Source organism: Gracilinanus agilis, chromosome 4, assembly GCF_016433145.1.
Source record: "Gracilinanus agilis isolate LMUSP501 chromosome 4, AgileGrace, whole genome shotgun sequence".
Taxonomy (NCBI): Eukaryota; Metazoa; Chordata; class Mammalia; order Didelphimorphia; family Didelphidae; genus Gracilinanus; species Gracilinanus agilis.
Window position 1 is genome coordinate 489,242,015 of NC_058133.1, and position 13,685 is coordinate 489,255,699.

Consider the following 13,685-nt stretch of genomic DNA (forward strand, 5'->3'; position numbering starts at 1 on the left):
GGGGGGGAGGAGGGGGAATCTTGTGTCAGGAATCTATAAAATGCTTGTATGTGCACTCATGCCTTGGGCATTACCTTTAGGGCAATGGCCTCCTTTCTCATGAGAAAGAATAAAAACGGCTTCTTATACTATCCACTGACTCCAGGTTTGTAACTTTAACTTGGGTAGGCGGTCATTTTGTTTCATCCCACTCACATTTGAGCAGTCCAAGGAGGGATGCGGGGCTGTGGAGGTGAGCGGGGAAGGAAGAGGGGAGGAGATGAGAGACAGATGAGTGGATGGACAGAAGGGACCCCGCCCCCCCCCCCCCCAGGAGAAGGAGATGAGAAGTGGGGAAGGGAAGGAAGGAAGGGCCAGGAGAGGAGAAAGGAGAAAAGGGGGAGAGAAGAGAAAAGTGGGGAGGTGAAGGAAGAGCAGAAAAAGGGAAGAGGGAGGGAGAGAGACAGCAGCAAGAAGGGAGAGGAATGACCGATACGGAGGGGGGAGAAGGCTCACCTGAGCCTCCGGTCCCCGGGCAGGGCGCGTTCGTAGCGCAACCCGGCCTCCTCCCAGGCACCGGGGCTCGCCCGCGGCTCCGGCTCCGGCTCAGGTCTAGGTTCCTGGCCCGAGCCTGGGCTGTCCCTCCCCCGCCGCGGCTCTGGCTTCGGCTTCGCCGCCGTCCTTCGCGGGTCCTGCCCGGGACTCAGCACCCTCACAGGGGTCCGCCTCAGCGCTCGCACCCCGCGGCGCGCGCCCCCGCTCCAGGCCGGCTCAGCCGTGAGCAGCAGAGGCAGGAGCCGCGCACCGCGAGACAGCACGGAGGCCGCCATTTTCGTGCTGGACGTCACGGGCACGCCGTGTCACGTCATCAGCGAGCACCGGAAGGGAGCGAGGCTCCGTTTTCTAGTCTGGAACCTGGAGGACACCGACATGGCGGAGGCTGCAGCTGCGCTGGCCTCCCGGCGGGCTCTGCACTTCGTGTTCAAAGTGGGCAACCGTTTTCAGACGGCTCGCTTCTACCGGGACCTGCTGGGGATGAAGGTGACGATGGGTTCGGGCGGGGGCAGAGGAAGGAGGTCGGCATCCACCTCCGGGATCGGGCCTCAGGCGCGCCCTGGAGGCGTCCAGGGCAACCAGGAAGTGACTAGAGCTTGGTTCCCTGGGAGGAACTCTAACGGCCGCCGAGCCCAACCTCCCATTCTCTTAGATGGGGAAAAACTGAGAGGTCAAGAGAGTTCAGGCTCTGGAAGGGACCCCAGACGCCAACTCGTCTTTGCCCATTTTACAGGTGGGGAAATTGAGGCCAGGGGAGGGAAGCGACGTAACCAAGGTCGATTAGGTAGAGAATACCGGGACCCAGCGGGATTCAGACACAAGGCCTTCTGTTCCAGCCATTGTGCGGAGTGTGTGAGCTCTTTCCCAGACCAGCTTCTTCATTACAATGATTTCATTTGGTGGAATGAGCCATCATAGCTGAGTCGGAGTTTTATCGACCTCTTGTTTGGTCCTCCACAGCAGCCCGTAAGATGAGTATTGGTGATGTTGTCCCCAAACTCTAAGCTTGGAGAGCACCTTAATAGGAAGCGTTGGAGGCAGGATCAAAGAGATCATTGAAGTTTATCATAGATCCAAAGCTGGAAGGCATTTTAGAGAGAGTGTCAAATCCAACCCACTCCTTTTATTTATTTATTTTTTTAAGAGCCCTTGTCTTGTGTCCTGGTATCAATTGTTAGAAGAGAGGTAAGGGGGGGTGGGGCAGCTGGATGGAGGTCCGAGGTCCTAGGTTCAAATTTGGCCTCTGACACTTCCTAGCTGTGTGACTCTGGGCAAGTCATTTAACCCCCATTGCCTAGCCCTGTAACAAATAAAATTTATATATATATATATATAAAAGATATTAGGGTTTAAAGAAAGAATAGAGAGGTAAGGACCAGACAATTGGGATTAAGTGACTTGCCCAGGGTCACACAACTAGGAAGTGTTTGAGGCCAAGTTTGAAACCAGGTCCTCCTGGCTCTCTATCCACAGAGCACCTTAGCTGTCCCCAGGCCCCTCCTTTTACAGATGAGGAAACTGAGATCTATAAAGGTTAAGTGATATGCCCAAGGTAACATACCTACTTGGCGTCTGAGGTGGAATTAGAACCAATGTTAATAGCTAACATTTATAAAGCACTTTAAGGTTTGTAAATCTTATTCTATATGTTATCTCAAGGTTTTACTCACCAAGACCTCTGATATATCTATGCACCATGCTACTTGAGGCAGCTAAGTAGCTCAGTAGAACTGGAGTCATGAAGACTTGAGTTCAAATTCAGATTCAAACACTAGTTGTGTGACCTTGGGCAAATCTCTTGTCTTCTCAGTCATCCGTTAAAAAAAAAAAATAGAGATAATAATAACAACTGCCTTCCAAAATTGTTGAAGGTAAAATAAGGAATTTGTGAAGCACTTTCCAAGCCTCAAAAGGCTATAGAAATTCAAGTTGCTATTATTGTTATTATGCTATGTCACCAATGACTCCAAATAATAATGCTAGCTAGTATTTCATTTGATCCTTACAACCCTATGAGGTTCCCATTTTACACATGAATAAACTGAGGCTGAGAGAGTTGAAGTGTTTTGTCTGGGGTCACACAGTTATAAGTGTTTGGGGTAGCATTTGAACCCAGGTCTACTGACTCCAGTTCCAGTGCTCTCTCCACTGGGCCAACAGCTGCCTAATCACTTTCCAAAGTGAAAATAGTCTATTCTCTAGAAGTTTACACTCTGGTCTTTTTACAGATGAGGAGGCTTTAAATTTAGATCTCTAAATCTGCGTACACAAGTAAGTACAAGTTAATGGGAAGAGAGAGATTGCTAACAGCTAATGGGGGTAGGTGAACACCAAAGGTTTTTTTGTTTGTTTGGAAAGGAGTTGAGCCATGAAGCTAAAGATTCAAAAAGGGGGAGGTGAGGCTTGTGTGTATTTCAAGCATTGGAGGACCTTTTGTGCAAATGCCAGGGACAAGAGAAGGAGACTCTTGGTGAAACAGCACCTGTGAATGGGAAACTCTTGTGACAGAAGTATAGAAAGGTAGATTCAAATCTTAAATACCAGGCTAAAGAGTTTGTACTTTTATCTTAGAATCAGTAGGGAGGCACTGAAGATTTTTGAGCTGGAGAATGACAAGGTAAGACCTGGGTCTTAAGATTTATTTTGGCAAGTGTATGAAGGATGGACTGTAAGCAGAGATCCACAATAGACTTTATTACACCATTCTAGGCAAGAGGTGATGAAGAACTGAAATAAGATGGTAGCAGTGTGCGTACACAGAGATGGGAAGAAATTCAAAAGATAGGGAGGAAGAATTGACAAGCTGTGGCAACTGCTTGGATGTGGTAGATAAAAGAGAAGGAAGAATTAAAATGGACACCAAGACAGTGGACGTGTTTTGCTCAGGACACAGTATTCTTTGCCATGGCAATCTAGGGAGAATGAATGTGATAGCAAGCTGAGCCCCAGTTTCTTTGGCCTAGCCCCTTTGAGAACCACTGCTCCAAGGTTAGGACTGTGGGTGGTTCAGAAGGTGGTGTTATCCTCAACAGAAAGAGTGAAGCTAGAGGGAGTGGATTCAGGAGCAAAGGTGAGTTCCATCTAGGATATGTTGTATCCAGGATGCCCACGATACATACAGTGAAGATGTTTATCAGGCCATTGGCAAAGTGGATGTGGAGTTTGGCAAAGATATTGATTAGAACTGTATTTAGAAGTTTTCTACATAGAGATGCTAATTGAACTCAAAGAAAGAAAAGAAAAAGAGAAGAAGGCCCAGAGTTAGGAACATCCTGATGAATCTCCAAAAAGATAGACTAAGGAAGAGTGGACAGATACATAAGAGGAGAACCAGAGAAGGAAAGAGGGTTATCTAAGGGCATTGGGCAGTATCAGTAGCAGAAACTGTAGAGAAGGCAGGTAAGGCTGGGACTGAGAAAAAACCATTGAATTGAGAAGATCAAAGTTCTTGGATAACCTTTGAGAAACCTTTTGAGTTCAGTTAGGTGGTAGAATCTGAACCCTATATGTCAGGGAAGCCAAAACATACTCTTCCTAGGACCTTAACAGAAAGAGGATGAAACGTATAGAGTAATAACCGTAAGATCCAGTGAAGCGATGGTCCTGTCACTAGGCTATAGGGAAAAAGATTAGATGGAGGGAGACTGAAAATGAGAATGAAGGAATGATTGATGGAAATGAAAATGTTAGAAGGGACCAACTGTGGCAAAGGCAAGTCCAGATTCTTCTTCAAAGACCAGGACAAAGGAGAAGAAGACAGGTGGAAATACAAAGGGGGTGGAGGTGTGGTACAGAGGAGATGAGAAAACTTAGACCCCAGAGAAATAAGTGACTTGGAGCAAGTTTAAGTTTGTCTCCTCCTGGAGTCTGTTTTCTTGTTTATCAAATGAGGGGACTAGGATGGGTGGCCTCTGAGGGCCCTTCCATACTGTCTTTATGCTTTCACCTTTGTTAGGCTACACTTCCTGAATCAAATGGCCTGGGACCTGGGTCCAAATTCTGGGACCTGCCTTCAGAATTGCCCAGTCTGGCTGGACAAATGGGAAACCAACTCAGATGTGTACTAGAATAGCACAAGGAAGAGATACTATGGAGGTGGATTGGTGGGCTTGGAGCCAGCTTTTGAAGTGCTATGAGGCAGGAGGAAGGACATTCCAGCTAAAGTGGGGAGCATTTTTGAGCAGGTGACAGCCATGCCAAACCTCCATACTATCATCTCCACCATATAGCTTCCATCTGCCTGGCAGACATTTCTCCTCCCCCAGTTTCCTAGGGAAGTTAAGTGACTCACTCAGGGTGTCAATAGTTAAAAAGCATTAGGCAGGGTCAGAGGTCATAGAGCTTTAAATCCCAAAGGGGCCGCAGGGGACTCAAAGGCCATCTGGTCCTTTTAAGATGAAGCTGAGGCTCAGTGAGATCAAAAGATACGCAAATTCTTCAGTCTGGCCTATTTCTCCTCCACCTCATCTACCTGCTGCGAGCCTTCTTTCCAAGGCCCACAAGGTCTCCCTTTATTCAGTTGGCTTGCCCTCTCCCCCAGGCTCTCTTTGCTTCTGGTCCTCTTGGGCCCTTCTCTTATTCCAATTTGCATTATGCTTATTTGTGGGCTAAATCATTCCCAACCTATGGAACTATAAATGATGGTGAACTCTGCCAGTCTGATTCTTACCCATTGGACTGCCATATTCCTCTATGAAGCCCCATCCCCAACCAGAAATGTTCTTCCCATCTTTGCTGCCAGGCCATCACCTTCCCAAACTTCCTTTGTTTTTGTGATTTGTATATGGGCATCTAAACTTCCTGACCAAGCAGAAAAAACCCTAAGGACCAATGCCATGTTTTCCCCCTTCCCATCTCCCTCTCCCAGCAGCACCTAGTACAGTGCCTTCTACATCTTAGATGGATGGATCCTAGTCAGATGGGATGGTACTCTCATACTTTTCAAAAAGCTTTGGGTTGGACCATGATGAGAGGGTCGACATAGGGGTAGAAGACTGCAAGAGGTCGGTGTAGCAAGATTGAAAACCTGGGAAGGACTGTCCCCATGCCCCCTCTCCTACACAAAAGCACACTCTTAAACAGTACACACATACTCCCCTGAAGATTGATTGCCCACTCACCTCCCTTTCCCAGTCCTAAATCTGGAGGACCGTAAACCTACAGTGCCTCCCCTGCCCCCCTAGGTGAAGATCCAGCCAGAAAAGGGCAGCAGCCCAGTCAGTAAAACCTTGGATAGAGGGGACATTGCTTTTGAAGTGAGTCAGAAGCAGTGCCTTCTGGTGGATGGGAAAGATGAGTGGTGTGTGCAGTACTCTTGGCTACACAGAGCGTGTAGTACAGGTAGCTAACGCTGATTCCTTTACAGATCCTGCGGCATGAGGAATTCGAGGAAGGCTGCAAGGCTTCCTGTAATGGGTACGTCACCATTTGTTTTTCTGTCATTTCTGTCTCCCAGCCTAGCTCCAGATGGCTCCCTTAGTACATTTCTATGTGACATTCCACACCCATAGTTTCCCACCTCAAGGGGTCATGTTATTTCTTAATTATGTCACTTCCTGTTCAGAAATCTTTATGGTGAGTGATTCCTTATGGCAAGGATTCTCTACCTTTTTTTATTTCCTGGACCCTTCTGGTAGCAGCCTCCATATCATGGCTTTAAGTACATGAAACAAAGTTTAGGGTATATTAAAATGGTTAACATTAAGCTATTAAAATAGTTAAAATATTTTAAAGAACAAGTTCATGAACCCCAGGTTAAGATACTGTTCTTTCATCTTGAGGATAGACTATGTCATCACCAAGCAACCCATTGAAATTTTGCTTTGAAAGCCTATGTTCCTAAATTTCTTTCATAGTAAGCCCCTTCAACATGTGCTGGTTCTAGAGGGCAGCTGGGTGGCTCAGTGGATTGAGAGCCAGGCCCAAAGCCACGAGGTCCTGGGTTCAAACCTGGCCTCAGACTCTTCCTAGCTGTGTGACCCTGGGCAAGTCACTTAATCCCCATTGCCTAGCCCTTACCACTCCTCTGCCTTGGAACTGATGCTTAGTATTGATTCTAAGACAGAAGGGAAGGAAGGGAGAGAGGAGAGGAATGGAATTTGGGGAAGGCATAAGCCACTGAGGGCATGAGGAAAGGCTTTGTAAAAAGTGATGCCCGCTCTGAGACAGGAAGGAGAGAGTGGAGGAATGGAAAGGGGCCATTTTAGCTAGACCAAAGAACATTTGAAAGGGAAATAACTTGTATTAAGTCTGGAAGGGGAGATTGGGGCTAGTTGTGAAGGTTTGGACCTCCCTTGGTTCATATCCAGCTCTGCTACTTAATTGCTGGAAGGCTGTGGGCAAGTCAGTTTACCACTGTGGGCCTCACTTTCTCCAAAAGTTCCCTTCTAGTTCTAGATATGTGATCTCATCTCTACCTTTATACAAGCCTTCCATTCCCCATGTGTGGGATACATCATTCTGTCCTCATCCTCATCTCATAGATTTTCTTTACATTCTTCGAAATTCATCAATGACTTGATTTGGTCCAGATCTGTGTGTCTGTCTGTCTTCCAGTGATTAGTGTTTTCTCCTTCCTCACAGTACTTCCTCTTCTCTTCTGTTTTCATGCTATTCACCATCCCCGGCAGAATATGAGCTTGAGTGTATATGGGTAGGAAGTAATCTTCCTCCTCCAAAAGTTTTTATAACCGGCTTTTATGGGAGTATATAAGCCCTTGGTAGCCCCAACAGTAATCACTGAGCATCTTCTTTTGGAGCTTGGTAACAAGCCAGTAACTAAATATTAGACTTTAAGATTTCTGTCCAATCAATGTTCTCAGCAGTGAAAGGCAAAATCTTTGTTTCTTCAAGTATATTTCTCAAGCTACTGGTCTTTGAGGCTTATTAACCATATTAGAAACCCAGCACTTTTTAAAGAAGGTGCTTTTCTTGGGCCCATTGGGGCTCATGTCTGTGGTGCAGGGATATCTCAGACCTAGAACTTACCAGGAGCCAATGCCTGTGTCAGCTGCTGGTTCCCTAGAGGCAGGTTTTCCCTCCCTATTGTCACTGTTCATTGGCTGTGTTTCTAGGCCTTATGACGGGAAGTGGAGTAAAACTATGGTGGGCTATGGGCCCGAGGACAATCACTTTGTCGCAGAGCTGACCTACAATTACGGCATTGGTGACTACAAGCTCGGCAATGACTTCATGGTAAGGATCACAGGCTTCTGGGTTTTTACTGCAGCGCTTCTCAAGGACAGATGGGGATGGTGCTCAGGTCAGTGACACTGACTGTGACTAACCCCAGGGCATCGGGCTGAGGAGCACAGGCCTGCCTCCTGGAGCAGGAAGCGTGACAGGCAGCTCCATAGGACCTGTATGACCATGACTGCTGTGGCAGGGGGACAGCCTGGGAGCTCGAGGGTTTCTCCTTAATGCAGGTGTGGAGGAAGATCCCACCACAGAGGCCTGGGCAGCTCTTCTGGAAGCTGTGGTCAGTCATTCATTAAGCTATCCACTCCAGAATGTCTGTCTCCCTTTCCTGCTCTAGCTCCCCTCTTCAGCCAGCAAACATGAATTAAATGCCTGCTAAATGCCAGGCATGGGACAAAAATGAAGCAATCACTGCTCTCAGTTTACCGTGTCCCAGAATAGGCAGTGTCTACATGTTGCAAGCACACACAGAAGTGATACAAGGCAGAGAGGGAATAAGGCCACTGGCAGCTGGGGGGAAGGATCAGGAAAGGCTTCAGGGAGAAAAGATAGCCACATGCACAGTGTGTGTCCCCCATACCCCACCTCAAATCTTGATGGAAGAAGAGAGGTGCCTTGAGGTAGAGGTGAAGAGGGAGAGAATTCCAGGCATGGAGTACAGCCAGGGCAAAGGTACTGAAGTGGGAAATGGACTGCTAGTTTCTCCTCCTACCTCCCTTTGCTGGAACTTGGTGAGGTGCAGGGGATTACAAATGTTGCATTTCTCAGAATCAGAATTGGGCGGGACCTGAGCAGCTATTCAGCCCCAACTATGCCTCCAAGAGAATCCCACCACCTCGCATCCAGCAAATAGTCAAGCTGCCTTTTTCATGAAGATATGAAGATGGAATTAGCTCTCCCCTATTTCTTTAGACTTTAGCCATCAGAAATATATACACCCCACCCTACTCAGGATTAAGTGTTGGGAGTGGGGTTCTATAACCCATGTGTGCTAGCGAGTGACAAATCAAAAACAACTGACTGCCCCCCTGGGCAGTCCAGAGCAAGGTTAAAGCTGCCATTTGTCCATGTAGAACTGGAGGGTGGACACAGGAAGTGACAGAAAGAACTATCTTTTAAATATGATGGTAACTTCCTGTGAGGGGGATTTTGCCTTTTGAACTTGGCCTTGGAAGAGCTTGGGTTTGAGACCTCAGACTGCTTCTCTTTGGATTGTCACGTGGGTGAATGAAAGGCTGACTCCCTTTTCTTGGCTTTTCTGGAGGCACTAGCCTCCAAAGAAGCCTCCTGTCTTGGAAGAAGGTTGGAAGCCTCGTTTAATTAACCTCTGTGCCCCCCTTTTCTGGGGCCTCTGAAGCCCTGCCTGGTTTGGACCTTCTGATCAGGCCAGAGTAACTAACACTCTCTCTCTCATATTCCCTACTTTCACTCTTCCTATCTGTAAATAAACTACCATAAAAGTCATCCTCACTTGGGTCTTTAATTTGGAATTATGTAGTCAATTCCTGGTGACCAAAACTCTAAATATTCAGTCTAACCATAATTTTTCCTCCTTACAAAGACAGGCCCAAATTGGTGTCTTGGTGCTTCTGCCCTTTGCTGCTGGTTCTGCCCTGAAGAAAGCCAACCTGATACCCCACCCCTCTCCCTTTCTTCCCATACATGGAGAGAGATAACCTGGCCCCCAGAGCCCTCTCTAATTCAGGCTCAACATCCTGAAGTGCCTATAGCAAAGAAAGCTTTTGGTCCTGGTTTTTAATTGTCAAAGCATACTAATACATCTAAGGGAAGGAGGGAATAGTCATGAAGTTGCTTTTTACTTTTTTATGGGCCAGGCACTTCCTCACACCTGCCCTGATTACACCTGGAAAGAGGTCCACTTTGGGGAGGGCTGCCTAGGCTCCCCAAAGGGAGTGTTCTTCCTCCTTGGATCCTACACTCAGGGACCTTTGGTATGACATTTCCTCTCAGGGCCCCCCAGTTTTCTCTTCTGGTTCTAGTCAGACCTACCTCCCTGGGAGCAAGCATTTGTAAAGCTCCTGAAATGTGGGCCTGACCCAGTGCCCAGGGCTGGGAATGCAGTGAAACAATCCCAGCTCCCAATGAACTTATATCATCAATGGGGAGATAGCGCTGACATACAGAGAAAGAGAATAACTATGAAGGAATTAACTATCAAACTCCTGCCCCCATCCCTTGGTGGCCATGGGGGAAGAGCTCATCTGTGGAGTTGGAGTTATGGCCTCAGTTTCCTCATCTGTACAATGAGAGGATTGGACTAGAAGCTTCTGCACTCCCTTCTAGCTCTAGCTCCATGAACCCAGCCAGACAACGCAGCCAGGGACCAATCTCCTCAGACTCTGCTGCCCAGTCTAGTTTGTTTGAGGCCAAGGGGAAGTAGGTACATGAGCAGTCATTCTAGAGGGGCATGGCCATGCTGCTGCTATGGCCAGGATTGAGCTGGTAGGAGCCCCTGAGACAGGCCCCACTATGGAGCCCATGACCGCTTCCAAATGAGTTTGGTTTACAGATACCTTTCATTTCACAAAATCTACAGAGAAATTCGGAAATGCCCCAGCCCTCAGGAACAGTATCCCCCAGGCTTCCTCCATGGAGAGTGTTCTGTAACTACAGCATGCATCTGTGGCTTCTTTCTCTCTCCTGCTTTTTTTTTTTTTTTTAAACACCTTCCATCTTAGAATCAATACTGTATATTGGTTCTAAGGCAGAAGAGTGGTAAGGGCTAGACAATGGAGGACTTGCCCAGGGTCACACAGCTAGGAAGTGTCTGAGGCCAGATTTGAACCTAGGACTTCCTCTCTCTGGGCCTGGCTCTCAATCCACTGAGCCACCAAGCTGTCCCCCCTCTACCCCCTCAGCTTCTCTTTTAAAGTGGGGCAGGTGACCATCTGGGCTGTACATGAGTTGAAAGCAAAGAGAGCTCTCTAGACAATACCTAATAGCACTAACAAGGAATATATTAAATGTCGGACCTATCTCCTCAATTTCCTAGAGTAACTTCCCTGGCTCCTGACCAATAAAGCAGACGCCAATTCTTATCCAAGCATTGTATAATCATACATCCACATTTTCTACTTTGTTTTAAATTATTTCATTGGTCAGGAATTCCTGGTGAAGAAGCCATCCCATGTCATCTGATTTAGTAAACACCACTTGAGTGTAAAGAACCATGCTAAGTATAACTGGTACAAAATGCAAAGAAGAAAACAAGGAGCTCTCATTCTTAACAGGGAGACCACTAGGACAACCCTAAGTAGATAAAGAATGAATACAAGGTCCTTGGGAGGAAGGTCCTCTGACCGCAGAGCAGGGCAGCAAAAACATCCCCAAAGATACAAACCTGGGAGGCTAGTGGTGCCTTTTATAGGAAGGGAGAGGTTTAGAAGGGGTAGATTTGGGGAAAATGATCACAAGTTCATGTTTGACTGTGCCAAGTTGGAGGCATCTCCAAGTACATCCCATTTGAAATATACAGTAAACACTGGTGATGCCAAATTGAAGCTCCAGAGAGCCTGGGCCTAGAAGCAGCTCTGGGGCTCCATTGCTACCATATACTGATAATGAAACTCTGGGGACCTGATAATGTCACCAAGATATTGGGGGGAAGGGGGCATAGGAAAGAGCCTTGGGGAGAATGATCTAAGTAATAAGCCAGCTGAGGAGAGGGAGGAGTAGTGTAGATTAGTACCTGTTGTCCCTGGGAGCTTTGCCTGGGGTCCCAAGGAGTGAGAGGTGATTTGTCAAGGCTCACATAACCAGGATGGGTCCTAGGGAGGACTTGAATCAAACCCCTCCTGACTTGGGGTCTGCATCTACTGTACCACATATTTCTCTGGTCTGTATTTGGTTGGGACACCTGACAATAGAAGCTAGTATTATTCTCATGGGATTTTTAAAGTTCCAAGAGAATCTCCCGGGTGTTGGATTACTTAACTGTCATTTGTTTGATAGAGGCATTGACTTTTCCAGGTCTCTTCCTTCCCTGTGATTCACCAGAATTTATCTTTTTTTTTTTTTTTAAACCTTCCATCTTGGAGTCAATACTATGTATTGGTTCCAAGGCAGAAGAGTGGTATGGGTAGGCCAATGGGGGTCAAGTGACTTGCCCAGGGTCACACAGCTGGGAAGTGTCTGAGTCCAGATTTGAACCTAGGACCTCCCATCTCTAGGCCTGGTTCTCAATCCACTGAGCTACCCAGCTGCCCCCCAGAATTTATCTTTTGGAAAATTCCTCACAGTGCCAACCAAATTTAAGCCAAGATGAAATCAGATCCCATGATCCCAGGGTTTTGCCTTTTCTTACTCTGTAAATAAAATTAATGTCTTACCAGGATAGTGATCAAACGGAGTAGCTCTGGTATGTTTATGTCCTAGGGCTTCACACTGATTTCCAGCCAGGCTGTCACGAATGCCAAGAAGTCTGAGTGGCCAGTCCGTGAGGTTGCTGAAGGAATTTTTGAAACTGAAGCCCCAGGAGGATATAAATTCTATTTAAAGAACGACAATCAGCCCCCTTCAGGTACTTAAGCCGTCAGGAATGAGTCAGCAATGTCCAAGAGTGTCCCTCCTATCTCAGAAGGTCTAGGACAAACCTTTTCTGGATCGAATGCCGCCCCTCCCTTTTTTTAACTCCACATGGGAGAGAGGAAGCACTTCCATTGGGCTACTTGGCTGAGGGTTGGGTAAAGCGAGGAATGTCCACAGCAAGTGTAGAGAGGGGGAGGGGAGAGACCAGAGTGCTCTGCTCCCCTCAAACTCTGCTGCCTGGGAGCCTCCCACCTTACCCCTGTGTTCTCCCATTGGGCTGCTGAGCAAAAAGGTGGATGATTTGAAAAAGTGTCCTCAGACACAGTGGAGAGGAGGAAGGGGGCAGCTCCACCTGAGTCCCACTGTCTTTTTAGTAATGAACTCTGGGTTGGGGGAGAGTGGTCACAGACCAACAGAGAGTGCTCTGAATGCCATCTTTGGCACCCATACCATAGGTTTGCCATCACTGGTCTAGGAGCAGTCTCCCAGAGGGCCTAGCATAGGGGACAGAACTTCAGAAGTATTGCACTGGCATCTAGAGGAGGAGTCAGAACAAAAGGAGAGCACAGTGTACCAGATGCTGTGGGGTTGGTCTCTGCCCACTCTGGGCATTACTCATCCAAAAGCCAGGTTATCTCCAAATTTCAATCTCTATCCCAGAAGGTAATTCTGCCCCTTCTTGCTCTCCACCTCCAATCTCTTATTCACAAGCTAGCACTAAAGCCAGCAAACTGGGAAGTGGAAGGGTCTGGGTACCCACTTGCCCCCCATTTCAGCTATCCCGTTCTTCACCTCTCAGGTAGAGAGTTGTTTAGTATCTGTTTGATGCCAATATGCCAAGCATTTAAGCACCTACTCAGTGCCAGTGTAGTGGATTGTTTGATAATTAGGTAAGCAATAACAACATTTCTTGATAGATTGGGAATAGGTTGTTAAGAGAGAGGAATTGAGTGAGTTGGATTTCTTTAAGGCAGAGAGGAATGATGGAAAGAGAACTTTCCCAAGAAGCCTTGGGAAAGTCGTTTGAACCAACAATCATCTTTTGGGGCTGTCCAGATTAAGAATGTTGTCCAAAGAGCTTGCACTGAGAGTTGGAGAAGATCTGGTGAATTTATCTCTTGAAAAAATCCTAGCGGACAAGAGAATAGTGGTGCTACAGTACCTCCTTTTTTTTTTTTTACATTTATTAATATTCATTTTTAACATGGTTACATGATTCATGCTCCTCCTTTCCCCTTCAACCCCCCCCCCGCACCCCCCCTACCCATGCGCATTTCCACTAGTTTTGTCATGTGTCCTTGATCAAGACCAATTTCCAAATTGTTGGTAGTTGCATTGGTGTGGTAGTTTCGAGTCTACACCCTCAATCATGTCCACCCCGACCCATGCGTTCATGCAGTTGTTTT

The 13,685-nt window shown here is 47.1% G+C and overlaps 2 protein-coding genes across 5 annotated transcripts in view; one reads left to right on the forward strand and one right to left on the reverse strand.

Annotated features, from left to right (window-relative positions):
• MRM3 (mitochondrial rRNA methyltransferase 3) overlaps positions 1-809 on the reverse strand; it is a 12,805-nt gene extending 11,996 nt beyond the window's left edge. Inside the window, exon 1 of the mRNA XM_044676309.1 lies at positions 496-809. Coding sequence (XP_044532244.1) covers positions 496-809 — 314 coding nt within the window. The remainder of the gene's footprint in view (positions 1-495) is intronic.
• Positions 810-909: 100 nt separating this feature from the next.
• Positions 910-13,685, forward strand: part of GLOD4 (glyoxalase domain containing 4) — a 21,405-nt gene continuing 8,629 nt past the window's right edge. For 3 of the 4 annotated variants that reach the window (XM_044672914.1, XM_044672915.1, XM_044672913.1), the window contains exons 1-4: positions 934-1,020; positions 5,900-5,949; positions 7,608-7,728; positions 12,127-12,271. In XM_044672914.1, the coding sequence (XP_044528849.1) occupies positions 1,015-1,020; positions 5,900-5,949; positions 7,608-7,728; positions 12,127-12,271 (322 nt within the window). In that variant the 5' untranslated portion in view covers positions 934-1,014. Of the gene's footprint in view, positions 1,021-5,899; positions 5,950-7,607; positions 7,729-12,126; positions 12,272-13,685 lie in introns of all 4 variants that reach the window. The other variant, XM_044672912.1, reaches the window with a different exon arrangement.